Raw genomic sequence first — 26926 nt, forward strand, 5'->3', positions numbered from 1 at the left:
TGTCCTATTCAATACAAACAATTTTCACTTAAATCAACTGTTTTCTTTTTAATCTTAAAAGCAGCATCTTTTCTGAAGCTTAGTCTAGTTATTAGCTATTACATACCTATGAAGAACGGGGAATACTTCGAAACAAAGACATTTTCCCACCCGACCTTGTCCAGTCCTCAAGTGCTAGACTGATTAGGAAGGGTCACCCGAAGTGTTAAGAGGGTTGGGGCAGGAGAATTTGTTTTTTATTGGCTCTTTGATATCTATCATCATTAAAACTTTTCAATAACACATTCTGCAAACAACTCTTCTGGGTTGTCTTATTTTTGTCACACATTGTTTTAATTAGCCTCTGCCTAGGAACGATACTCAAAATAACTTTAACTTAACTAAAAGTGATGCTCAGTCTGATGTTTCATTAGGAACTCTAGGCAGCTGCCTGCAGCGGTTTACCACAATGCCGTTCTTGTTCTGTAACATCAACGATGTATGTAATTTTGCATCTCGAAATGATTATTCATACTGGCTGTCAACACCAGCTCCGATGCCAATGGACATGGCTCCAATTACTGGCAGGGCCCTGGAGCCTTATATTAGCAGGTAAAAATCTAACTCGAGTTTTGTGATGGGACAAGGTCAATCATTTCATGTGTAATATAATGTAAGGCAGCACATCATGGTCCAGAAAGTGGTGATGCTGCTGTATTCTTTTTCTTTTTTTTTTTTTTAAGATTTTATTTATTTGAGAGAGAGAGAGAAGTGGGGGGAACGGCAGAGGAAGAGCGAGAGAGATAATCATAAGCTGACTCCATGCTGAGCTCGATCTCACAACACTGAGATCATGATCTGAGCCAAAACCAAGAGTCAGACATGTAACCAATTGAGCCATCAAAGCAGCCCAGCTGCCATATTCTTTCTTTCACATTACAGATGCACGGTCTGTGAAGGTCCTACAAATGCCATCGCCATTCACAGCCAAACCACTGCCATTCCCTCCTGTCCCAATGGCTGGATTTCTCTCTGGAAAGGATTTTCGTTTATTATGGTAAGGAGGAAAGGAACAGCAAATTCATAGTAAAAATTACCCTTAGAACCTTACATTGGACGGGGTGAAATTTGGCCCCCAAGAATGATGCTGCCTGATACTAATATGCAACGTATTCTAGGGATATTGGCTTGAAAATGTGGAAATATACTTTTTTTTAAAGTAAGTTGGTTTTTTGTAAATAATGGAGAATTTAAAAAAACGACTTTACCCATAAATTCTAAATAAGACATTCAGGTGATGAGTAATGCCAAATTAGTAATAGAATGCTTTTTTTTTTTTTTTTTTTTTTAACATGGCAGCTGTTTTATATAGATCCTCCGTAATCCTTATGGAAACCCTGAAGGTAGTTTCTATCTTCTACAGTTTTATAAATAAAAATGAAGGTCCCCAAGGTCTCATAACTACTAAGTGGTAAAACCAGGGTTTGAACCTGAGTCTGTCTGTTCCACAATCTTTTTACCTTACACTTATGCCCCTTTGACATTCATATCAAGATGGGGGCTAAGAGAAAAAGTCTTTTAAAGAAAGATTCTCCAGATGTGAAGTGCTAAATGAAGAAATCTATGCACTGACCATCAGTGATTCTGAGAGCCAAACATACGTGGTTGGTAGTTATTCATATTTTGTATAGCATCACTTAGGATACGTCATTCCCCTTTCTTTACTCACAGACATCCATTCCTCCATTCATTCAACCATTAATTTAAAAAGTATTATTGAACACCTACCCTGTTCTAAGCACTAAGAAGAATACCAACAATGAACCAAAGTTCCTGCTGGCCATGGAACATATATCTTAGTGGTGAAGGTAGACAATAAACAAGAAGACAAAATAACCATAATAGTAATGAATTTAGATGGTGGTCAGTACTCTGAAGGAAAGAGGAGATTATGAAAGGGACGAGGTCAAGGAAAGCCTCCTGGAGGTTATATTTAGGCATATCCCTGAACTATAAAAATGAGCTAGCTGACTGAGGAAAAGGAGGGTTTCAGGCCAAAGAAATTGCTTTTACTTTTTTTTGATGACTAATACTCAACTTGGAAGGTACCTGAAGTATTAGCAAATTTGGATAAAAAAGCATAAGTTTATTTCATACTACTTTTTTCTTACTATTACAAAAAAAAAAAGGTAAAGCACCATGCACAGGATTCTTATCCATGTATTTTTATTGTGATAGTTCACAAGTGCAGGTTCTGAGGGTGCTGGGCAAGCTCTGGCCTCCCCTGGCTCCTGCCTGGAAGAATTCCGAGCCAGTCCATTCATAGAGTGCCATGGAAGAGGAACGTGCAACTACTATTCAAATTCCTACAGTTTCTGGTTGGCTTCATTAAACCCCCAAAGAATGTTCAGGTAACTATTCAAAGTCAAGTTTAATCTCATGACTCAGTTGCTGAACTATTCAGAGGTTGCCATGTTAGATTTTCATTACCTATGTGTTGATGCACTCATGTTTAAAAGAGATCCCCGTGACGACAAAATCCTGCTTCGTTCGGAACTCCCAGTTTACAACTGTTCCACAGTCAACTAGTAGCCATGGGTTTGTACTAGTGCATCAATAAAGGCCCAAAAATGTGATTTTTGTCACCAACAAATATATTTAACATTTGTATATGAACTTATAGCAAATTACAGAATAAAACCATGAAATGATCTGCTGCTCTTAATTTACTGTACTGGAAGACTTGTGCGTGACCCAGACTGTTTAAAGGCCAAAGGCTGTTTTTATTACAAAACAGAGAATCTCTAAGTTTGCAGAGTTTTCCTCACTGCTATGTTTTCCTCACTGCTGCTGAAATACAACTAAATTCTAAAATATTGACATACATACCTTTATAGAAATATGCCTCCTATAATAGAGTTTAAACTTTTTTTTTTTTTAAGATTTTATTTATTTGACAGAGAAAGGGAGAGATCACAAGTAGGCAGAGAGGCAGGCAGAGAGAAAGGGGGAAGCAGGCTCCTCGCCGAGCAGAGAGCCCGACGCGGGGCTGGATCCCAGGACCCTGAGACCATGACCTGAGCCGAAGGCAGAGGCTTTAACCCACTGAGCCACCCAGGTGCCCCTATAATAGAGTTTAGATGAGCTACAATATTTATTAATAAATCTCAAACCCAGCAAATATTCCTTCTTTACCTATACATTGATGAGATTCTTTGTTTGCACTTTTTGCTTTTATTTCAGAAAACCTATTCCGTCAACTGTGAAAGCTGGGGAGTTAGAAAACATAATAAGTCGCTGTCGGGTGTGCATGAAGAGAAGACAATGAAGAAATCAAAAGAAAACAGAACTGTTCTTTTTCATCCTAAATAACCAAGTAATGATGCAGAATATGCATTTATTTTGGTATTTTTCTCTAACCAAACAATATGGTTCCTTGATGACTTAGTACAAAGTTTCTATTTGTTCCCCACATAACAAAGCATTTCTTTTAAGTCAGTTCTGCAATCCTAGTATCTAATCTGTGCTCTTGCAAAGTTTCCTATGGCAAGGCAGCAGACTTTTCAAAAAATACCCCTGAAATCCTATTCCACTTGCATCCAATGCACGGCCTCAGCTGCAATGGTATGAAGTTTGGTGCTACAAGTTAAAAGCTATTTGATCCACTGGATTCCCAAGATTTGCCCCTTTCTATTCCAGTTGTTGAGACTCAGGGAGGCTAAATTGGATTTAGATTGTGCCACCACCCGCTTTAGCCCCTGAGACAGGAGGGAGATGGGGGGCAGGTGGAGTAATGGCACCTCACGCATTGGACTGGACTTTGAGACCTGTTCAGTAACCTAAGGCCTGAGGAAACCAGAACTAAACTAAGGTTCACAGATATTCTAGGGCTCTTTCAAGTATACCCAAGACTAAGGCCAAAAGGGGGTTTCCCTGAATGGTTTTGTTCATATTTTTTAAAAGATTTTTTATTTGTCCATTGAATTCATTTCACTGCAGCAATGTAACCTGCTAGCATTCAAATTTTTACCCTTAGTGAATTAATTTTAATAGGATAATGTTACACTCGTGCTCTGAAATGTATCTAACTTCTTTTTTTTTTTTTTTTTTTTTTTTTTTTTTACCAATTCACCCACCCAGATAACAAGGATACTACTTATTGGATGTGCACTTTATCCCCATCCCTATAAATGTTGAGAAAACTTACGACATTTGCTGGCTAATCAGATTAGGCTCAAAATATTTTTCCTTTGCTGTGATCCATTCATATTCCATGTAACCTGGGTATTTCCAGATTTATTCCCTGATTATTTCCCTACTTCTTTTGTAAAAAATTTTGTGTTTTATGTTACATAGTCTCACCAACTGTGTTGAAAGAGACCTGTAAAAATCTTAATGTAAAAATTGTATAGCTTTGCAGATATAGGTCTTAAGACTTGCCTTTCAGTGTGTTGATACATTCCCAAAGTTACTTAAATCAGCTGAATGAGCCTTTCATTTAGCCTCAACCTAGGCCCCAGGGAAAGTTCTAAATTACAGATACTAAGGGGGAGAAAAAGAGACTAATGTTTCTGATCTGATATCCCAGAAAAGGTGACTAACTTACTGTTACTGTTAGGACTCCCACATATCTGAGCTAGCTTTTTTTCCCTTTTTCTTCCTTTGTCACTGTTCTTATATCCCATCATCATAATTCAGTAGGCCTCAATAAAGGTTTACAAGAAGGTCTCTGGCCAGAGAAAGCCCAATACATCTAGCTTCTCTTGGGCATCACAGAAGCCAAGGTAGGAACAACGTTAAGAAAACAAAGATCTGCAAGGCGCTAAGTACAACTTGAACTCGATGGTAACACTATGTGATGGATCTGAGAGGCCAGGTATCCGAGGCAAAGCTCTGAAGATGCTTCTTGATCCACCCAGGTGGCACTGATGGTGCTGATATTTAAATTCAGGTTATTGCTCTGGTCTCAGTTGCTCTGTAAGTGAAGGTGTGACCCCAGAGGATAGCACAGGTTGGGACCTCGGTTCCCACCCTTTCCTGCTCAGGTGACTGCTGTCAAGCCATTTTTACATTTAAACATTATCAAGTGCATTTTACTTAGATTACTTACGTAGACTCACCTAATATTAAGACTTTTTTGCTCTAAAAATATCCTATTGTCCCATTTGTATCATAATGGCATACAGGGTCTAACTGATGGCCACAAACCCTCTGTAGGACAACAGTTCTCCAACTGTAGTCCCTGGACCAGCTGCATCAGCAGCCTCTGGGAACTTGCTATAAATGGAAATTTTAGGGCCCACCTCAGACCTGTAGAATCAGAAACTCTAGGAGTAAGGCCTGGAAATCTGCATTTTCACAAGCCCTCCAGGTGATTTCGGACACACTCAAAATTAGGAACTGCTGTGGGCAAACAGCCAAGGAACGATTGTATGGGCAGTTACCATGTACAGCTGGCTGTAATTGTTCCATCTGTACCTCCCTTTTAAAGTCCAAAATCACAAACAACCCTAAGGTTGTCTAATTTTACTAATATGTAAAAGCCTAGATTGGTGCTAATGCCAAATTACTGGTCTCTGCTTATCCAAGTGTCTGTGTTCTCTTGCCCTCTTAGCAGTGTTTAACTTCTGAGGAAGACAGGTGTTGCTAAAGCCTTACATTCCAAAGAAGCCATGTGAACAGTAGCTCAATCATACTTCTGAGACTGAGCCTTAAAACACAGCTTCCATGCATTACTTTCCAAATGCCTATGAGTAGCTTATAATGTTATGAAGATTTAACTTTGTAGATAAAATGTAAATAACTTGTTTCTTTTCAAATTGGGGCTTCAACTTTGAAATTTCACAGTGTGCTAAAATAATGGATTTCTCAGAGGTCTTTTTGCAAGGTAAACATTATTAAGTAACTTATTTATAAAAGTATTACAATAATGCTGAATTTGAATTTTATTGCTAATTTAACTTACAAAGATTCTTCTATGAAGCAAATGTAACTTAGTGCAACTAAACTTAATTTAATGTTTACTCTATAACCAAATGAAATATATTTAAAATATATTGGATATTTTATATTATTATATCCTGACATTACAATATTGTAATGTACTAATATTTCTGTAATTATAGCTAAAAATTATTTTATTGTATTGTCTAAAAATAAAATTGAAAAAATTGTATCTGGTCTTATTTTTCTTTCAAAATGGAAATAATTTTTTGAATTGTAAAAATAATACATGTTTGCTGTAAAAACAAGAGACAATACAAAAGTTAGGAAGAATATAAAAATTGCCATAATCTAACCTGTCACCCTCACCCAAGATAATTAAGGTGTATGTCCTTCCAGAGTTCTTCCCTGTAAATATGTTCCTAAACAAAAATAGAATAAAAACATGTTATGCGTAACAAGATTTTTTTTTAACTTAATGCCCTATGGATATTTTTTCACATCAATAGACAAGAACTAATCATTATTTACACCATAGTTCATTGCATGGATTTACTACATAAGTCAGTGAATCCCCCAATCAAGGGACACTTAATTTAGTTTTATGATGGACATTTAATTTAGTTTTATTATGGAAATACTGTACACATTTCATTTCACATTTTCCAGCTACTTCCTCAGGATCAATTGGTAGAAGGAAAATTACAGAATCAAATAACTCACAGGATCTTAGGTCTTTGATATACAAAAATGTTCTCCAAGAAGGTTGTTAGAATTTCCAGCTATAGCAACAATGTAAACACCCATCTTCCTATGCTTTTACCAGTTCCGGATATAGCTGTTCTACAACTTTTCCCTATCACATTTTAATTTACAGTCTGCTCACTACCAGTGATGCTGTGTATTTGTCACTTTTAATTAGTATTTGCTTTTTTTATTAATTAGTATTTGTTTTTTCATTTAGTTTTATTCATATTTTCTTATTTTGTATTAGTGCCTGTTTTTGTTTTCCTTTAGAGGGCCTAATCACATCTTTGCTCATTTTCTATTAGGGTGTTTAAGAAATTTTTACAAAGCAGTAAGAACACATATAGATTACAGAAAGTATGCGTCATACATTTTGATAAATGTTTCCCATTTCTAATACAAATATTACTCATTCAAAGAAAAACTTTCATAAAATTTTAAGTGTACAGAAATGGTAAAGAGGAATGCTTTTAATACACAAAATAAGAAATCTTGTAAGTAAGGAACTTTCGGGCTGTGTTAAATGGCAACAAGATTATAAAAGGAAGAAACTAAACAGTGATCTTGGGTAATAGTTCTAAGAAGACAAAGAAAATTGTTGTTCAAATAAATATTTTAGAGATTTTCATAACTGGGCCAAAAAGTACACTGAAAACATTTTGAGTCCCTCCAGAATGTGTTAATACATTTAAATGAACTTATTTTGACTGATAGCAAGTAGATGAATGAATGTTTTATTTGTGATCGTTCTCTCTACTTGCAAGTCTGTTTGGAAGGAAAAATTGTGATCAGTCTATAATCTATTCTTAGTAACCTACTGACAGGGGACTTGGAGAGCACGAACAGTGGCTAGTTCAACCTCACCGTATTCCCAGCTCTGCCCACTGGAAACTGAGAAACAACCAAACACAGAGAGAAAAGAAACTGATTTTGAATAACCAGGCTAAATCTAAACATCCAGATAAATGTGACCCTCTCTGGGTGTCTGTAGACTGTTTATTCTAAAAATGCTGACATTGCTCAAAACCTTTTTAAAAAACGATTGCTTTGAGATTGGGTTTATCAGCCAAACCAGGAAATAGAGGTCTCATCACTTTATACCCAAGACCTACATCATGCTCAAGACATCTGGCTCCACAGAAGTCATCCAGATGAGTGAGACACAGACCTTGGTCTCAAACACAGAACTTAATCTGGTGGCAGAAAATAAGGCAATACATAGATTAATTATAATACTGGACAGAATAAGTGCCATAAGAGATGACAAACAGTGATGCAAAAGTTGGAGCCCTCAGGAAATAATTATGAAAGAAGGAATATTTTAGGTGGTCCTTTAAGGACAGTTAGGATTTCAGGAAGCAGATGGTGGCCAGAAGGAGGATGGCATTTCAGGTGGCAGGAATATTACAGATAAGGGTAAGTAGTTAGGAAAGCATGAAGCAATCTCAGAGAATAATTAATGGTCAAGAACATATAGAGTATAAGAACATACATGGAATACATAGGAATATATGGGATACATGTATTCTCTGTACATGTAAACATCACATGTGCATACACACACAAACATGAATAAAGTGGCATTGTAGGAGTTAGGGCCATATCACATAGAGTTTCAAATATAGGTTAAGCCTATATTTCATTGGCTGGTCTAAGAGCAATGAAGATTCTGAAAAGAGTAGAATGATCATATAAACAGTAACCTAGAAGATCCAATATTTTACATAGTGCACTTGCCAGGCTATTTCATAATTTCAAATGTTTTTAAAAAATCACTGGATTGCTATTATGGACTTTTGAATTGTGTAGAGAACTGTAAATCATCAATTTCTTTTAAACCTGGGGCTTCAAATTTGGGATGTCACAATTTGTAAAACTAGGCTCTTTGTGAATCCAACCTCTGGTAAGAATTCAAGGATAAAAATGGAGCTGGGAAGGTCAGTTAAAAGGTTATCAACCCAGTTGATAGGTAGTGATTTAGCAGTGGGAACAGAACAAAGTGGAGAGTTGGCATTGAGGTGGGGGAATCTAAAAGGATGGGGTCTTGAGAGACAGTGAAAGATTACTTCAGAATTCTGAAACTTGAGGACTTGAAAAATAATCTTGCCATTAACTGGAAAAAAAAAAAATCAGGTGAAGTTATCTGGATTGGGAAGAAGGAGAAAATTTGAGTTTGAAATCTGTTGGGATCAAAACTCCAAAGGGACACTTACGAAGAAATGGCTAGAACTAGGGCAACAGGATGATACTAAATGGATGTGTTAATTAATGTAGACTTATATGGCACTTTTTCCCCACAAAAGATTTGAGGCAATTATGGGTGCAGAGATAGTCAATAATGGATTAAATCATAAACAGGAATGTCCACATTAATGATGGAAGACCCAGCATGAAGCTTTATCACAAAAAAACAAGGGGGCAGAGTTTCTAGGTAAGGAAAAGAAAAAGCCTTTTTTTTTTTTCCCTCTTTGAGAATCGACTACCAATATTTGGTGATTTCATGTACCACACTGACTCCTTTAACAGAATCAAATGATTCAGGAAAATCAAGGGTGATCAGAATTAAGGAAGAAGACTTCGGATCTGGCAACTGGTTCACAACTTTCCTTTGAAAGTTATTTCAAAACGTTTTTCTTGTGGGGAGGAGGAAGGCATAAAAAGCAAATGGCAAGAAACGAAGAAGTGGAAGGGTGCTGGAAGCAGCAGAGCCCTCATTGCTACAAGTCTTGGTTATGGATAGCCTACCCAGCTTGGTCTTTCTATCTTCCCCCAAAAGAACTGGTTTGGAAAGACTCATCATTCCTAAAATCTATCTATTCTTACAAAAGGATGATTTGCCACTATTAATAAGAGACCCAAGAACATGATTCTCAAAGTGCTTCCTAAATTATTTTGAAACAGCAACCTCTCTGGAGCATCTTTAGATTCTAGAGAAGTAACCGCTCATGTGCATGTCCTTGTCGGCTGTTTGTTAAAGTCTAGTTACACAAAATATCCCGCCATCGAGCTTCAGACCGCCCCGATGTTGGGGATCAAAGTACTGAATCTCCCACGGAAAGTTAGTTGGGTGGTTAGATCCAGAGAGGGCTCTACCGAGGCTAAATAAGGCTGCTAACTACTGTAAAAGCTAACTTCTCTTTTTCCATCATTCTCATGTTGAGCGATTAGTGAAGCCAATCAGGGCAGGGGTACTGTTAAGGAAGACATCTAATAATTAATTAGCTCAACCAGTGATCAAAATCGGAGTATCACCAGCAGAGTCGGTGAAATATTCGGAGTATTAGGCCTCACACCAGATATTTTGATACTAACAGTCTTGAAAAATAGTCATTTTAACTGGCTATGGAAGGTTTGTCTACCTTGTAAACATGTGAGTCTTACAGATCACGAACTCCAATTAAAATTTCAACCGTGGGGCGCCTGGGTGGCTCAGTGGGTTAAAGCCTCTGCCTTCAGCTCAGGTCATGATTCCAGGGTCCTAGGATCAAGCCCCGGCATCGGGCTCTTGGCTCAGCAGGAAGCAAGCTTCTCTTCCTCTCTCTCTGCCTACCTCTCTGCCTACTTGTGATCTCTGGCTGTCAAATAAGTAAATCTTTAAAAAAAATAGAATAAAATTTCAGCCGTGAACCAAAAAAAAAAATAAATAAATAAAATAAAATTTCAGTCGTGAACCAAACTCCTACCACAGACGTGTTCTTGCTTGCAGTTGGCGCTCTTTGCCCCCAACAAAGATGTCCCCGTATCGCCGTCGCCCTGCCCCTGCTTCTGTGCGTGAGCCTCACGTCCGCCCTCGCCTGCATCACATGACCACAAACCTGCTTCAGCTACGGCTCCCGGCAAGGACCAGTTCCGGCCGTTCTCGTATCTCTCCCGGCCCGCTGCGGGCCGCTCAGGCCGGTGCTTTGCCCCGGCGCCTCAGTGCGCTCGGTCAACGGCCTGTGGGAGCGCCCACTGCAACGCCCCGGGAGCCGGCGGGCGGGGGCCCTCGCCGGGAACCCTTCAGCGGGCCCAGGGGTGAGTGCTGATGCCTTCCCGACGCGGGACCCGCGGCCCGTGCCGGCCTCCGGGCCTACCACCGCGGCCATGACCCTCCGGCCGAAGGAGGTTACCCGCGGTGGCCCCGGCCGGTCCATGGTGTCGCCGCGAGTCCCAACCCCCGGGCTCTGGCCTTGCCACCCCGTCAGGACCTTGCCTCCTCCTCGGTCCCTGAAGAGAGCAGCACAAGCTCCCGCGAACGTTTTGGGGCTAACCTAACCATCACCCCCTCTCCTAGTTCGGGGTCTCATTTTGACAGCCCGGTGGGATCGTGTTGGGAAACACTGGAGACGTCCTGAGAGCTTGAACGCGGAGCTTGGCTGGGGTTTTCCCTCATCCTTCCCGGCCGAGGCCCTGGCCCCTTTCAGAATGACCTTGGGCCAGACGCCAGCCGGCTTGATAAGTAGTTTTTTGTTTTTGTTTTTACTTCGTGGGAAAGACGTGTTTGCAAAGGAAGGTTTGCTGGAAGCTGGTCGGCCGCCGGAGGCCCGGGGTCGGGTGGGTCCGTGAGCACGCTTGCTCCCAGGTGGGGATGCTGGGAGTTAGTTGCTCCTCGGGTTTCCTTCCAGGAGCTGGGAAGCCGGAGAAGGAAAGATCGGGTGCCGGTTCTGCTGAGCCTCTGACCTTCGCCTGCAGGACGAGGCCCCTTGCATGGTGCAGGAACACCCCGGGCCGCGTCCTACAGCGTTAGAGCAAGGGGCGCTCTGTAGGGTGACAGCTTTTCATTGCGGCAAATAAGAAAAGCCCCAGAGCCCTTGTTCCCTAATGTAGAGCCAGTTGTATTCAGGCCTCCCATCCACTCACTGAGAGACTTGACCTGAAGGACCTTAAGTGTTTTCTCTCCCTAAATGAAAAAAACGTTTCTTTCTGTGTCAATTTCGTCAGCTAATGAGATCCCAAAGGAAAAACCCTCCGGAAAATGGATTTGGAAAGAATTAGAATGACTATTAAGTAGTCTTCTCCCCGTGTAATTAAATTATGTGTAGGAGCTGCTCTCTTTTTGGTTTCAAACCCTTGAGAACTGGTTTTACTGTTCTTTCCAAAAGGAAATTGTGTGTACTATCCCTTCCTGTCCGATAGGGCTGCCTCGTTTTAGGATTACAAAGTTTAGCAGTTGCTTTCCTCCCTTCTGCTTTTGAAACTTGTTTTCTGTAGATTCATACCCTTATTTTAAAATCTGTGGATTTGTGTTTTTTCAAGTTTTTGGTTACTTTTCTTTCAAAACTGCAATTAATCCTGGATTGCTATACCCTGATTTGTTGATGCACTTATTTTTTTAAGTATAGCTGCTTGAAAAGAGAATAGAAACAGGGTGACCTATATAAAAACCTTGAACCAGGTCCACAACAATAAGTGATAAAGAACCGGATATTTTTTTTTCATAATTGGAGAATTATATAAATCTTTGCGGCCACAATCTATTTGACCTAAGTTGTTTCTGCGACTTCCTGGACTATTTCTCTGGGTTCCAGTGGTCTAATATAGAAAATAAGAAAGTCAAGCTTGAGTCATTGTGTCCCACATTTCGGACATTTTCCAGGAGTGGAATTTGACTTGATTCTAGATAGTATATGGATGAGGGTTTTTTCTTTTAGTTATGTTTTTGTTACATGTATTGATATATGTATGGTTTAAGGTAGTGATGTAAAGTTTCCTTTTAAAATACATTTATTTAAGATGTTTAAAAGTTGAGCTAAAAAATGTAGGTAAGAATAAATGCACTGTGGGAATGTGGAAAAAACTATATAAAATTGGTAAATTACTGGTGTTTGGGAACTCAAAGACTTAGAAATTAGAGGTTAAGATCATCTGTGATTTTGAGAGAGATTTTGTCTCCTTAATTACATGACGGAGAATCATACACTGGTTGACTAGTAGTTTGCAATGACAGAACCTCTGGAATTAATATCTTAACTCCAAATGAGAAGTTTGTTTTATGTATTGCCAAAAGATAATACCAAAAATGCTATAGTCTAATTGGGGGGGGGATAGATTCTGATCTAATTAGCACAGTACAGTGTTACATCTTAGAAAAGTTCCATTTGGTTTTTAAATTTAAGTAGCTCAAATAGGGTACAGGAGAATTTGGCTTCTTCTAGAAGTTGTCTTTTCAGCATCTGTCTTTATGATCTAATTCTGTGCTATTTTACAGACAGATTCTCATAAAACAAGATGTTGCTGTAGAATGAAATTTTGACACTCATAGGATGTATTGGTGCAAAGTCAGTGAAGACTGAAATGCAGTAAATGGAGTGGGGAGAAGAGCACATTTCAGAGAGATAATGTTCTGGTTATATGTGTTCCTTGTTTATTATAAAACTTCAACTTATAGTGTCCCAAGGCTATAATTCTTTTGAGATGTCTCTTTTCAGTATCATATCTGAATACAAGCTCTTATTGTGATTCATCTATACACAAGTATTGGAAGAGTTTCTCCTCTAAAAAGATGCACAAAAATTAGAGATTGCCTGTGGGACCTAGGTCGCTATAGTATAGGGTCTGGTGGGACACTGTTTTCTCTGAATGTTCTTGTGTGCTTTGTAACATGTGCATATATTACTGGTTCAAATTCAAATATTGATTGAAAGTTGTGAATGAAATAAATATGAAATTAAATTAAGTATTGCATGAAAATAGCTGAATGACAATTTAACCAAAATGCATTTGTTCCTTCTTGATATATATGTATATACACATGAATATTATGGGTCCATCCAACCAAGTATTTTTCATCTGTCACATCTTTCTAAATTCAGATCAGAGATGATGGCAGTTCTCTATTTTATTTTGCATTAACTAATGAATGCGTATAGGGCCCTGTCTGTGGGATTAAAATTGGTAATAAGCTTGTTAATTTTTTCTTTATTGTATTAGCTTCTTAATGTAAGTTTGTATGTCTTTGGTGACATCATTTAGAGGATTTCCGGCAATGAATTCCTAATGTTGGTATCATGCAGGTTTTCAATTAGCTCCTGTTTTTCTTCCCTAGGGACAAAAGTGGCTCAAAATCCAGCACAGGCACATTGAAGCAAGTTAAAGGATTTAATATGAAGCACAGAAGCAGATAGTGCCAAATAGCAAGCCGTAGTTGGTACACATTTGTGAGTAAAAATTTTGTCTTTTGGCTCTATTTTCTTAGTCTTTCAACCATCTGCATGCCAGATCCTTAAAATTCGCACATTTTGGTAAAGAATAAAGGAGGCAATTTAGCAGTCAGAACAAACCAGTTGTCAGGGCTTAGCCCTCTAAGCGACCTCTCAGAGCTCTCCTAAGCATCGTGCTGAGGTGGTTCAAGGGTAGTAACACATCTCTGACATGGAGTTGAGGAAATATCCCAGGTATGACTCACCTTTATATCATCTTTACTTTTCATTGCCCTTGATTTATATATAATATCTTTTGCTGAAAATTCGGTGTAATTTGGCTTTTGAAGTCGTTTCCTTTTAAAGAAACCATTACTTAAACATCAGTTTTTTAGGTATCTCAAATACATTTACTTCTGCACTTTATATTCTCTTCATGATTTCTTCATTTGTATTGTAATTAAGCCTTAAAAAAAGAAAAGGACTTTTTTCCCCTGTTCAGAATATAATGATTAAAAGGAGTCTTATGGCAAAAAAAAAATTTTTTTTTACTCTGACTTTATATACATTTGATTATCCTGTTTGGAAAATCATAAAATAGTGACTGTGTGTAAAATCTTCTTTATGATTTTTGAGGTATAGAATAACTCTGTTTAGGAGAAATCTGAAAACTGGTTTTGTAGATCAAGTCTTAGAAGATAATTTGAAATAGATATTTACTTGTATTCATGGTTTTTTAAATAAATGAATTGTTGAAATACTGATCTTTATTCTTTCTTTTTTACAGCTGGAAAAGCAGTGTCCGTGTTGTTATGTACACCTCCAAAAAAGTTCAGATCTGTAGGGGAATTGTTGTATAAAGTAAACTGAACTACAGGGTAGCAGTATCTTAATAGCTATTCTAGACGTGTATTTACTGTATTAAAAATGAGTAAAAGAACAAGCAGTGACACACCACTAGGAAGGTCAGTGACATTTTATTCAGTTGAGCTGGTATTAAAGGCTTGAGAGATAGTGGCCTTAAAGCTGATTGCCATAGGCTAACCATGCTCTTCTACACTTCTTTCTACATTTTATATTTGGGGGTAACTTTCCTCTGCATTTTCCTGAAGCATGGATCCTTCTCTAATTTAGAAGGTTATTCATGCATTTGTACTGTCTTTCCCCTTAAAGACGTGTCATGCTTTTTAAAAATATACATGTAAGTATGATCCTAAATACAGATTAATGTGAGGCTTATAATCCCATGAAACAAATGCATACAGGAAGGGTTTATTGCTACATATTCTATATTTGGTGTCCATTGCATCTCAGTAACCAGGTATACATTCAGTAAGAGAAGTTTGAATTTGTATCTTATGATTTTTCAGGGGACCACATTTTTTAAATAAATTTAGAATTAGCCTTATTTACTTTATGAATTTGATTTTCATCATTAAAAGGTTTTATTTTTTTCATGCATGACAGCAATTCCTAATTTCATTTTTATAAAATCCTAGCAGCTTTCCCTCAGAATTTAAGTTTTATTTCATTCATTTTTTATAAGCAGCATGCGTAGCTATGCAGAGAGAAGGAGAGTGTATATGTGTATGCACATTTGTCTTATAGTTATACAATAATTTTAAAATTTGCTCTTAACCAATATCCTCAGGGTGCCATTTCAGCTGATGAATGAGAAGGCATTATGTTGAGGAAAACATTGTCTTCAATCTTTTACTTTCCCTTTGTACGTGTTCAATACAAATAAGAAGTCTCCTTTTGTGCTTCCTACAAGGTATTGTCTTCTAACTTCACTATGTAAAGAAGACTGACATTTTAACAGTCACCCCTGTCTTTAAATTTTTGCCCATAGAGTGAGTGGGGCAGCCTTTCCTTCTCCCACTGCTGCTGAGATGGCGGAGATTAGTCGAATTCAGTATGAAATGGAATACACCGAAGGTATTAGTCAGCAAATGAGGGTCCCGGAGAAATTAAAGGTAGCACCACCAAATGCTGACCTGGAACAAGGATTCCAAGAAGGAGTTCCAAATGCTAGTGTCATTATGCAGGTTCCAGAAAGGATTGTTGTAGCAGGTATTTTACATTTGTTTATAAAGTTGTCTGATAAATCTTTGTTTTTTTATATTTTTATGAAAACTTCTGGATTTTTCAAAATATTATTTAGAAAAGGGGATGGGAAATAAAACTTTACATCATTTTCAAAAGTTTAATAAAACTGAAATTTCAAACTGTTTTCTAATAATTCAACTAATTGATACATAATTTACATACATAAAATACATGTAATTTTTAAGTGTGAAGTTTGATGAGTTTTGACAAATGCATATATTCTTGTGACCTTCCACCACAGTCTAGATATAGAACATTTTCATTATCCTGAAATATTCCCTTGTGCCCCATCCCCTTTAGTTCCTCCCCCTAAATTCCACGTAACCATAATCTCGTTTCTATAACCAGAGACTAGATTCATCTTTTATAGAGTTAATAGAGTTTCGCTTATACTCTTGGGTCTGGCTTTTGCTTAGTGTAATGTTTTTTGAAATTCTTTCATGTTCTTGCTTGTATCAATTTTTCATTCCCTTTTATTGCTGAGTTGTATTCCACTATGTGAATATATCACAATTTGTTTGTGAATTCATCTGTTGATGAAGATTTGGGTTGTTTCCTGTTTGGGGCTGTTAGGAATAAAACCTCATTAAAGTACATGTTCTTGTAGGGATGTGTGTTTTCATATATCTAGGAGTGAAATTGCTAGATTATACCATAAGTTATATTTAACTTTATGAAAAACTGTCAAGCTGTTTTTGAAACTGATTGTACCTGTTATGTCCCCATCAGTGGTGTATGAGAATTTCCATTGCACCACATCCTTGTCAACACTTTGAAATGACAGTCTTCAATTTTAGTCATTGTGGGGGTGTGTAGTGGCAGATACATTTTAATGAAACCACTGTCTTTTCAAAACCTTTCCTTTTTTTTTTTTTTTTACACTCCTAGGAAATAATGAAGACATTCCATTTTCAAGACCAGCAGATCTTGACCTTATTCAGTCAACTCCCTTTAAACCTCTGGCACTAAAAACACCACCTCGTGTACTTACGCTAAGTGAAAGACCACTAGATTTTCTGGATTTAGAAAGACCTCCTCCAACCCCTCAAAATGAAGAAGTAAGTACAATTTTAATGTCAAGTGAATTTGAAATAATATAGGTAAAAGCAAAAGGTAAAGAAGATTGAAAGCTATAACTCCTACATTAGCAATATGTAATGAAAGCCTTCCACATGGACCATTGTTTGCCATAAATTCTGCTACATAGATAACCCAAATAAGATATTATGCTGTATTTTAAAGTTTAAATGTTATGTTTCAGGAAAATGGAAGTTTTGTGGGAATCATTAACATTCACATGGTCTAGATGGAAGAATTTTTATGGCTAGGAGTTACACCTTAAGCAATACTGAAAGAGTTGGGAAGTTTAGCATAGAAAATTAATACATCACTTTATTACAAAAGAAGTCTGGCAAAGAGGACAAGGAAAGTTCTTTTTTTCCTTGATACTACCTAATCTAGCTTGCTAAAAAACCTGACTAAGTTAATATACCTTGTAACATTAATAGCCCTATTCACCAAGATATGGCAGCTTGGACTAATGAGATGTTAGTAGCAAAGTTCAGATGTTGCCTCTCCCATTGATTCAGAGCCAATTTTGTAAAATTTCTTTTCTGTGATGATACTTAGAGTTGCAGCTTTTACGCTGTAGCTTCTGAACTTCTGTGTTGTCATGAAGCTAGCATAAGACAATATGCAAACATATGTTTTTACTGATGGCGGAACTGCCTGTGTGTCATTTGTTCATGTTAGTCCTTTCCAATGAGGGTAAAGTATCCATACAACCCAGAGGAGTGCAATGTCCTAGTACCGGGGAGGCCTTTTCTTAGCTTGGGAGTTTTTGCTGAGGTAATGAGATAATAGAGCTGCCAGTTTGGACATTCTAGATATATGCTTGGTGAAAAGCCCTAAATTTGAGTGTTCACATGGTGAAAAGGCACTGAGATACTTGTAGGATTGTATTTATTTAACAAACATTCTTTGAGCTTTTGTGTAAGACCCTGTGAGGTGAGGTAGAGTTCGTGCATCCTGGCATGAGTGAGGGAGAGACACCCACACACAGAAGATGCAAAGTTCTCAGTAGCAAAGAATAATGCAGGGTATGAGAATTGTCCTGCAAGATGAAAGGTATCACAGCACGCTTTCAGTTAGAGGCCCTGCTTCCTAGCCCCTACACAAAAGTTCCCAGTGGAAATTGCTGCTGTGGATAATAATGTCTTGGAGTGAGGATTCTACCGGGGAGAAACCCTCCCTGTAATATTCTTCGAGTTTTGTTTTCCTTTTGATCTTTCTGCTCCCACTATTTTAGATAACTTAACTGCCTACTTGGTGAAAATAATTGATTGAAAACAAGTCAGGCACTTTCTTGAGTGATTACTTTTAAGAAAAAAAGTTTACCGGGATTGCCCTCAGTAGACCTATGGGGTTTACTCCTGCAGTAGTAGGAGTACATTTAGTCAAATGTGGTAAATGCCCAAAGTATATAGCACCATAGTGAAAAACTTGGGTTGAAAAGGAGACCTAATTCTGAACGCCTGTTTTGCTACTTATTAATGACATAACCTTGGGTAACTTATTTATTAATTCTGAGGATCATCTCTAAAAGAAAGATAAGAATAATGCCAAGTACTTAAGATTATTATGAGAATAACTATAATAATGCATGTAATGTGTTTAGCACATGTTCTAATTTATGTTAAAACTTGTATGTTTAAATACTATTGTTATAAAAGTTAAGTTCCTGTGGCAAGAGCCAAATCCTGAGATGCAAGAAAGGAGTTTCAGAGATTAGTACCCACTGTCTATTGAAAGGAAAGCAAAGATGACGACCTGTACTTCAAGTCCATGGAAGGGTCCTGCAGCCTTGAAGACAATCAGCCTCTTGACTAGAGGAGAAAGGAAAAAGAACCAGAGTTCTAGTAGCTTCTAGAAGATGGATTGAAAGAGGCCAATAAGACTCTGAGTGCTGCTCTGATGATTCATTCAGATCCTAGTCAGAACCTATCAAGTGAGATCCCCTGAATCATTGACTCTGTAGTAGTCCTTTTGCAGCATATGTCAAGGTTTCTCAGCCTTGGCACTGTTGACATTTTGGACCTGATAATTCTTTGTTGTGGTGAAACCTCTCCTTTTGCATTATAGAGTGTTTAACAGCATTCTTGATCTTTGTGCACTAAATGCCAGAGGAATCCTCCAAATCATGAAAATCAAAAATGTCTCTAATAGCTAAAAAAAGGTGGAAATAATCCCAGTGTCCATCAACTGAAGAATAGATACACCAAATGTGGTATATCCATATGGTAGAATATTATTCAGCCATAATAAGGAATGAAGTACTTACACATTATACAACATGGATGAACCTTGAAAACATTATGCTACATCAAAGAAGCCAGACAGAAAAGGCCATATATTTTATGATTCCACTTACATGAAATATCCAATAGGCAAATCCATGAGACAGAAAGCAGATTAGTGGTTGCCAGCAGATTGAGGGAAAGGGGAATTGGGAATGACTGCTTAATCATTATAGGATTTTCTTTTGGGGTGATAAAAATGTTCTGGAGCTAGGTAGAGGTGATGGTTACACGTTCAAATGCATCAAATACGCTGTATTGTATAGTAATTTAAAATGGTGAATTTTATGTTATGTGTAGTTCATCACAATAAAAATAAAGGAAAAATTCTTTCCATTCATTGCCAAATGTCCCCTTGAGGGCAAAATCACCCTTGAGAACCACTGGCCTATGGCAAGAAAGGAGACTCTAAGAAGGTGGCTTATGAAGAAGGCTGTAGAAATTGTTGTCTAAAATGTTGTCTGACACAGTGAATAAGTTTACAGAAAGTAACTGCACTTAAATTCCTAAACTGGCTTGAAGAACCCAAGGGAACCCATGGAGAAGGCTTAAAGCATGATGCAGGTAATCGCCTCACATAGACAGGGTTTATAAAATCTGGAGGCTTGACTGGTAGAGAGGAAGTTGATGAACCCTTTCAATATACCTAATCTGTACTTGGAAGGCCACTCTAGGACATGACCATCGCTTGATGATTCTACCTGCAGGAAACTAATAAAAGCAACCAAGTAATAAACTGATCTGGGCAAGAAACTGCAAAATAACCAAATCATGACAGTTCTTAGTGTTCTTAGCATCGCTTAGGCCGTATAAATGAGGAGGGAGGAATTTTAAGCCTATTATCAGACACAGAAGACCCTAAGGCCTGCAGGAAGTTACCTGAAGCTGGGAAACTTTCTCAGCTTCAGAACTGAATACAAGTTTTTATTTTTATTTATTTATTTTTATTTATTTATTTGTTTGACAGAAAGAGATAATGAGCACAAGCAGGGGGAGTGGGAGAGGAAGAAGCATTCTCGCCACTGAGCAGGGAGCCCGATGTGGGGCTTGATCCCAGGATCTTGGGATCATGATCTGAGCTGAAGGCTGCCGCTTAACTGGCTGAGTCACCCAGGCGCCCCAGAACACAAGTTTTTAAATGGGTAACCAGTGCTGGTTCATTCTGAATGACATTTAAAAACCTTGAATTGTCAACTAGATTTCAATACAGCTGGAAAAAAATAATTTTAAAAAATAAATAAAAACCTTGGATTGAAAAAACTACCACCACGACTGAACTAAAGGGTGGGAATATTTAAAAGATGGTGTTCCTTATCACCTCAGGCTGTGTTCATGCACTTTGGTATTACAGGATACAAGTTGGTCGTATTGGAAGGCATGACAAGTGTATATATTTTTTAAAGATTTTATTTATTTATTTGAGAGAGACAGAGAGAGAGAGAGTGAGAGGGGAGAAGGTCAGAGAGAGAAGCAGACTCCCGGTGAAGCCGTCACTCAACCAACTGAGCCACCCAGGCGCCCCTGACAAATGTATGCTTTTGTTTGAAGTTGCTTTTTCCCTCCAGTATGCCAGAGTATCAGGCTTAGTGTTCCTGGTAAGTTATCTTTAAATCAGATTTCAAATGGTGAAAATAGCAGACTTAGGATCCTCTAGTTTCCAGGCTGTGTTGAAGTCATAGACCTAATTTGTTTTCTCCTATCACTGCCTGCCCTGCTTAATCTTAGTTCTCACACCACAACAGCAGGAATGGTTCTGATTTAGTAGAGGATTCATCTTGATCCCTGCAGCATGGAAGAGCTGTTCTCTAGGGAGATGGAACGCAGGGATCACAGGGATTCTCACAGACCAGTACTGCTCTCTGAATCAAGTGTACTTGATTGAAGAGGTATTAAGAGATAGAGATAGAGATGTAGATACAGAAATAAATATATCACCTATATATATTGCATACATGTATGCATATATAACAATATATTGTTATGTATATATTTAAGTTGTATATAACTTAACACCTATATATATGTGTGTGTGTATATATATATATACACATACATACTGCTTTAAAGGAATTTTAATTTTGGCTTAACTGTAAAGAGCTCTTACAGTAGGTTTCAGACTGACTCCTTTTTTGTCTCTAGAAGTATTTTTTTTTCTTTTGCTCAAGTGGATAAATGGTTCATAACCCATAACCAAATCTAAACCATGCTCTGGAATTATGTGCTGCATAGTATGGTTTTAAATTTTGTTGTCGTAGAATCTGGATTTATTCTCCATTGAAGGTGCTTGTAACCTGATTGTCTACTCTCAAGTTTTTAAAAAATCATCACTAGGCACTGATTTGCATTTTTTAAAATCTTAACTTTCAAGTCCCTTGGTTCACATACCAGTTGTCCTTTATAGTAAAGTTTACCTTTTTTTTTTTTTCTTAAACCATGAAGTTGCCATGGCTGTTTCTAGTTAAAAACAAAAAAACCCTAAACAAACAGAAAAGTTAGTGATTATCATTGTTCTATCACTCTGTATTTAAACCACCTTAAGTAACTTAAAAGAAAAAGGAAAAACCAAAATTCCTTCTTGCTCACAGACCTGGATTCTGTGTGTGAAGAATTGCAGCTGGCATAATGGAGAAAGCTTGTTTCTGTTTTACAATACCTTGGTCTAAGCTAGGAAGTCTCAAAGTGAGGGATGACTTTGGATGACTCTACAGCCCGAGTTACAATCAGCTGATGGTTTACTCATGTGTCTGTTGATACTGGCTGTTGTCTGGGACCTCAGCTACAGTTGCTGGTGGTGTACCTACACATGGCCTTTCCATGTAACTTCGTGGTAATCTTCACATCCTGGTGCCATTGTTCCAAACATGAACAGTTTAGGAAAGAAAGGCAGAAGCCTTATTGCTGTGTATGACCTGGTCTCAGAAGCCACATTGCATCACCTCTACAGCAGTCACCAGTCCACCCAATTTCAAAGGAAGGGAACATAAATCCTATCCCATTAATGGAGAAGGTCAGTGATACATTCTGTAAGAAGAGCATGTGGGTTGGGAGCGTGTGGCTATTTCTGGAATGCCAAAACTTTTAAGCTAGTACCAAGGCTTTTTTTTTTTTTTTTTTTTTTTTTTTTAATCTAGTTTTCAAATATGCAACCAAATTTGAATTTGCTTTAGTCCCAGAAGCCTGGAACATTTATTTGTAATACAAATACATCCCATTTCCTATAATATATATGCCTTTAATTACAATAAATAAAAATATAATTGTACCAAGTAAGATTGATACTTAGATAGAAACCAGAGGTAGTTTTTTCAGGAGATTAAGAAGCATTCCTAGGTTTATCTGCATTGTAATAGGTAGGGGTTTTTGTTGTTGTTGTTTTTAACCTGTCTTTTGTACTCCTGCTTGACAGCAATCTTGGTTATGTTCTTTGTAAATTTTGTGAATAGTCTTGGATTAAGCTTCTTTTGATACTAAGGAGCTACTAGGCTACTAAGAATATTTTCTATTCCTCTCTCTTTCTTTGTGCCTCACAGATCCGTGCAGTTGGCAGGCTAAAAAGAGAGCGCTCTATGAGTGAAAATGCCGTTCGCCAAAACGGACAGCTGGTCAGAGCTGACTCCATGTGAGTAGAACCACTGAGCAGTGTATCTCCTTTATTAGTTTTCTCCATGTATTCTCCCATCTATTTCTAAATAATTCTTTTTTTTTACTCCCAAATATTAAAAAAAGAAAAAAGTATGTGTTTCGTGCCTAAGAACCTGAGAAAAAAGTAAATGATTTGCTTTTAAGTGTTTGAAATCTGTTTTACATTTACATCAATTTTACATTTTTGTGGTTATTTTTATAGCCTTAAAATATGTTGTGAGAACTTTCCAGTAGCATTATCCTCTTCAATATGGATGGCAGAATTCTAGAAGTGTGATTTACTTATTTTGGGAATTGCTTATTAAGTATACTTAAGAGAAATTGATAAATGTAAGTGCTCAGTTCTGTGCAGCCTTCAAAAAGTTTATCTAGCATGTAGATTGAAAAAACAAAACAAAAAGAAAACACTTTAAGCAAGTGTCTTTATTTTCAAGTTACTCAGTTTGTCATCAGATTGTGAACTAGCCCTTCCAGCTCTGCTTCTAATGAGCCATGGTAAACCATGTAGCTTAGGCAAGTGGAATTGTTTTACTTTTCATGGATTATTGTTTAGCTCTCTGCCTACTGAGTGAGTCATTGAATTGTTAGATCCATTTCATTTTCCAAAAGTACAAGTATGTTGTTTAAAGGGCTGTTTGTTTCGGCGTTTTTATTTGGTTGTATTATCATACTCTGATCTTAAAGCTACCCCACTATAAGATATTTTAGATCAGGCAGATGTTTTGTTGTTTTTTTAAAGTTAATGTTTTTTTACAGATAAACTATCCCTTTAAAATCTCTTCAGAATTTTAAGTCTCAAATCCATTGGTGATTTTGGCTTTTCTAAATAAATGATTTAGAATGTTTATGTAAATTAATATATCTTCCTCATTCCATTTTGGGTCAGTTTTCATGAACTCATTCATCATGAACTATCCTGTTAGCTTCTCTGGGAACTACAACAGAATCGGGATGGAGCATTTATCTCAGAGTTTGCAAATCTAGATAAAAGCAAAACACTTAAATGTATATACAACTAAAATGCAGGACAGTACAATACACCATTTGTGTTAAAACTACATCAAGTTCTAGTTTGGACCTGACTGAAGAATATAGGGATGCAGAGGGGCTTTGATGGGATTAGGCTCTCTCTTCTTTGTAGTAGGCACAAAGGAGAACTTTAACTGCTCTGATTTCTTGGAAAATGTTGAAACGTCTCCCAAAGTGTTCTAGTTATTCTGAAGGGTTATATAGAAAGATAGTGAGTGAAAATGAACATATCTCTCCTTCAGGAAGTACCTGAAAAGTTCAACCATTAAAATGAAATTTTTTATGGTAATTATGTTTCTCTGAAGATACCTGGTTGGCAGGGATATCAGCTGGTCCATGAAATCCATTTTTCTAGAATATTTTCAGATATATTACACAAATGGTAAGAAGGCTACATAGTTGATGGCTAGGATAGCTTCTTGATATTTAGTACCTATCAGAATGATTAAGTGTATACCAAAGGGCTTTTGTTATTCTCTCTTTGAAATATTTTACAAGGTAGCGAAGGTTTCTAGTAAACTTTTCTGTTATATGAAGATGTGGCTTATTATTTAGGTCTCTAATAAATTTGAAATTTCACACCAGTGAGAAAAACAGGACTGTTATAGGATAGCATCACTTTTGGTTTTTAAGTAACTATTGATAGTTGAGTTGAAGAGAAAGGAAACAGCTTTACTATGTTTGAAAATCAACCTAGAGAGAGAGCCTAGAGAGGTATAATTTAGAGTTGATGATTAGTTCATAGGTATTTTTGTAGTTACCAATAACTTAAGTTCCTCATAACAGAGAAGATTAGAGAGTTAACTGTTTTCTTTCTTTTTGTGTTTAAGTTGCCTTAATGGCACTTTCTAGCTGTTTAATAAAACTGAAAAGCTCATGTTTTAATTTTTGGTGGCAAAAATAACATGCATATTTAACTATACATTTCATGGTGAAATTCTTGTATTACCATATTTACATTAACCATGCTTTTATGTTTCGTATGTTACCATGCCATGGTAAGATACTTAACCATCTTTTTGTTAATAATGTAACCTTGCTTTTTCTTCCCCTACCATTATTAATTTTAAAATTTATAATTCATCTGTAAGAATCTATGTAGTTAACATTAGGAATTTTATATAATGAGCCCTGTTATATATTCAGTGTTGTAATGTGGTATTGAAGAGATTGTTGATGTAAAACAGCTACATTTTACTTCCACTAATGTAATTACTAAACCATTTTTGTCTTTACCTACTTTAGTCTCTTCTTTGTAATATAAAATTAACTATGTGTTATTATGCATGAACCTTTGCCTGCTTCCATTTTATTTTATTCCTTGGCTTGAAGAGTAGAAGTACTTACAGACAGAAGAGCAGGAGCACTGGCCTTTGTTTTCCTAATTGCTTTCAAGAGTTAGTAGGATTGATTGTTGTCCACTATTGACACAAACATGAATTCTGAACAGTAGACTTGTATCTAGCTTTTCTTTCTGTTATAAAAGCTGAATGTAAAAGAAGCATAATTATTATTTAAGGTGGCACAGATCAGATTCTGCCCCAAGAAATAAAATTTCAAGGTTCCAGGCGTCGACTTCTGCACCGGAGTACACGTAAGGTTTTATCTGCTCTGCTTTTCACAACTAGGAGTTGTTTTAATTTTGCAGGCGTATGTTATACTAATATTCCACCAAGTAATTATCATCGTATAATACCCTAATGCTCTTACTGTTTGGCTTTTCAGAACCTGGGTTTTAGGATTTCTCAAATTGTCAACATACACTTCATTAAGAAAAAAAAAAGCTAGACCAATTAAGGAAGATACGTGTGAGTTGGAGTGTAGCAGTAAAGTAAAATGGAATAATTTCCACATAAGGACCATGCATCCTTTTTTATTTTCTTTATTTTGCTTTGGTTGGTATATTAGTTCTCTATAGATTCAACTTAACCAGGTTTTTTTCAATTTTAGCACACTATCTTTTCTTTCCTTATTTTCATCCAGAAGGACAACGGGGTTTAAGAGTGATTTGTCATTAAGGTTTTTTTTTTCTTAATTCCATAGATTAAAATGCTTAGAAGAATGTTTTGAGATCATTTAAACCAGTTCTTTCTGTAAGTGCGATGGAACAAGGTGTGGGAGTGACTGACCTCTTGTGGGGCTATTTTAGCCTGCTGTATAGGAATTCAGTAGCCGCAGCAGTTCTTGAGCCACAGAAGCTGATTTTCCTCTTAATGTGTTTCTAGGAACCAGGGAATTGCCTCAGATAATGGCAAAAAATTAAGGTTTCGTATTTAAAATTTCAAGAGAAATGGGGCACCTGGGTGGTTGGTTAAGCATCTGCCTTCGGCTCAGGCCATGATCCCAAGGTCCTGGGATTGAGCCCCACATCAGGCTCCCTGCTCTGTGGAGAGCCTGCTTCACCCCCCGCTCTGCCTGCAGCTCCCCCTGCTTGTGCTCTCTGTCTGTCCCTCTCTCTCTCTGTGTGTGTCTCTATCTCTGTCAAATAAATAATTAAAATTTAAATGTTTTCAAGAGAAATGGTACAAAATTTGTGTTTCCATGAAAATTTTTTCTCCCCCTTTTCATGATTTTACTTTTACTGTTTTTGGAAGAGGTTGGAGCCTCACCAAAGAGGTTATACCCTCACAGTTTGAGAAACATTGTTCCTGTGAAAACCCTTGGGGAAAGAGGTACTTGACTTTGGCCTGATCTTTTAATAATGACATAGTTATGCCAAATAAATTTTCATTTAAATTTTAGTTCTCACATTGGCTAGTGTTGTTTACTTAACATTCATGTAGTAAGATTTCTTATAAGCATGAGGTAGATCTATTACTGATGAAATGATAACAGTAAACATGAGCACTTTCTTCAAAATTTCCTAATCTTTTGTAAAAGGAAAAGATAGACATTTTGCTGTTTTATAACATTACTTGGATCAATTTATTATCAAAGTACATTTCTATTTAATTACTAATATTATAACATTTGCTTTAATAATCCCAGTGCCTTGGCAGTATG

General features: G+C 37.2%; 2 protein-coding genes across 12 annotated transcripts in view; both read left to right on the plus strand.

The window, feature by feature from the left end:
* Positions 1 to 6151, plus strand: part of COL4A3 (collagen type IV alpha 3 chain) — a 137355-nt gene extending 131204 nt beyond the window's left edge. For both annotated transcript variants that reach the window (XM_047721173.1, XM_047721172.1), the window contains 4 exons: positions 414 to 591; positions 922 to 1036; positions 2218 to 2390; positions 3223 to 6151. In XM_047721173.1, the coding sequence (XP_047577129.1) occupies positions 414 to 591; positions 922 to 1036; positions 2218 to 2390; positions 3223 to 3307 (551 nt within the window). In that variant the 3' untranslated portion in view covers positions 3308 to 6151. The remainder of the gene's footprint in view (positions 1 to 413; positions 592 to 921; positions 1037 to 2217; positions 2391 to 3222) is intronic.
* Positions 6152 to 10502: 4351 nt separating this feature from the next.
* The window catches only part of MFF (mitochondrial fission factor), a 31400-nt gene continuing 14976 nt past the window's right edge, over positions 10503 to 26926 (plus strand). For 3 of the 10 annotated variants that reach the window (XM_047721177.1, XM_047721178.1, XM_047721181.1), the window contains exons 1-7: positions 10503 to 10683; positions 13694 to 13805; positions 14575 to 14752; positions 15640 to 15860; positions 16785 to 16954; positions 22783 to 22871; positions 25443 to 25517. In XM_047721177.1, coding sequence (XP_047577133.1) covers positions 14715 to 14752; positions 15640 to 15860; positions 16785 to 16954; positions 22783 to 22871; positions 25443 to 25517 — 593 coding nt within the window. In that variant the 5' untranslated portion in view covers positions 10503 to 10683; positions 13694 to 13805; positions 14575 to 14714. Of the gene's footprint in view, positions 10684 to 13693; positions 13806 to 14574; positions 14753 to 15639; positions 15861 to 16784; positions 16955 to 22782; positions 22872 to 25442; positions 25518 to 26517; positions 26596 to 26926 lie in introns of all 10 variants that reach the window. The other 7 variants (XM_047721174.1, XM_047721175.1, XM_047721179.1 and 4 more) reach the window with 4 other exon arrangements.

The sequence above is a fragment of the Lutra lutra genome, chromosome 3, assembly GCF_902655055.1.
Source record: "Lutra lutra chromosome 3, mLutLut1.2, whole genome shotgun sequence".
Lineage (NCBI taxonomy): Eukaryota > Metazoa > Chordata > Mammalia > Carnivora > Mustelidae > Lutra > Lutra lutra.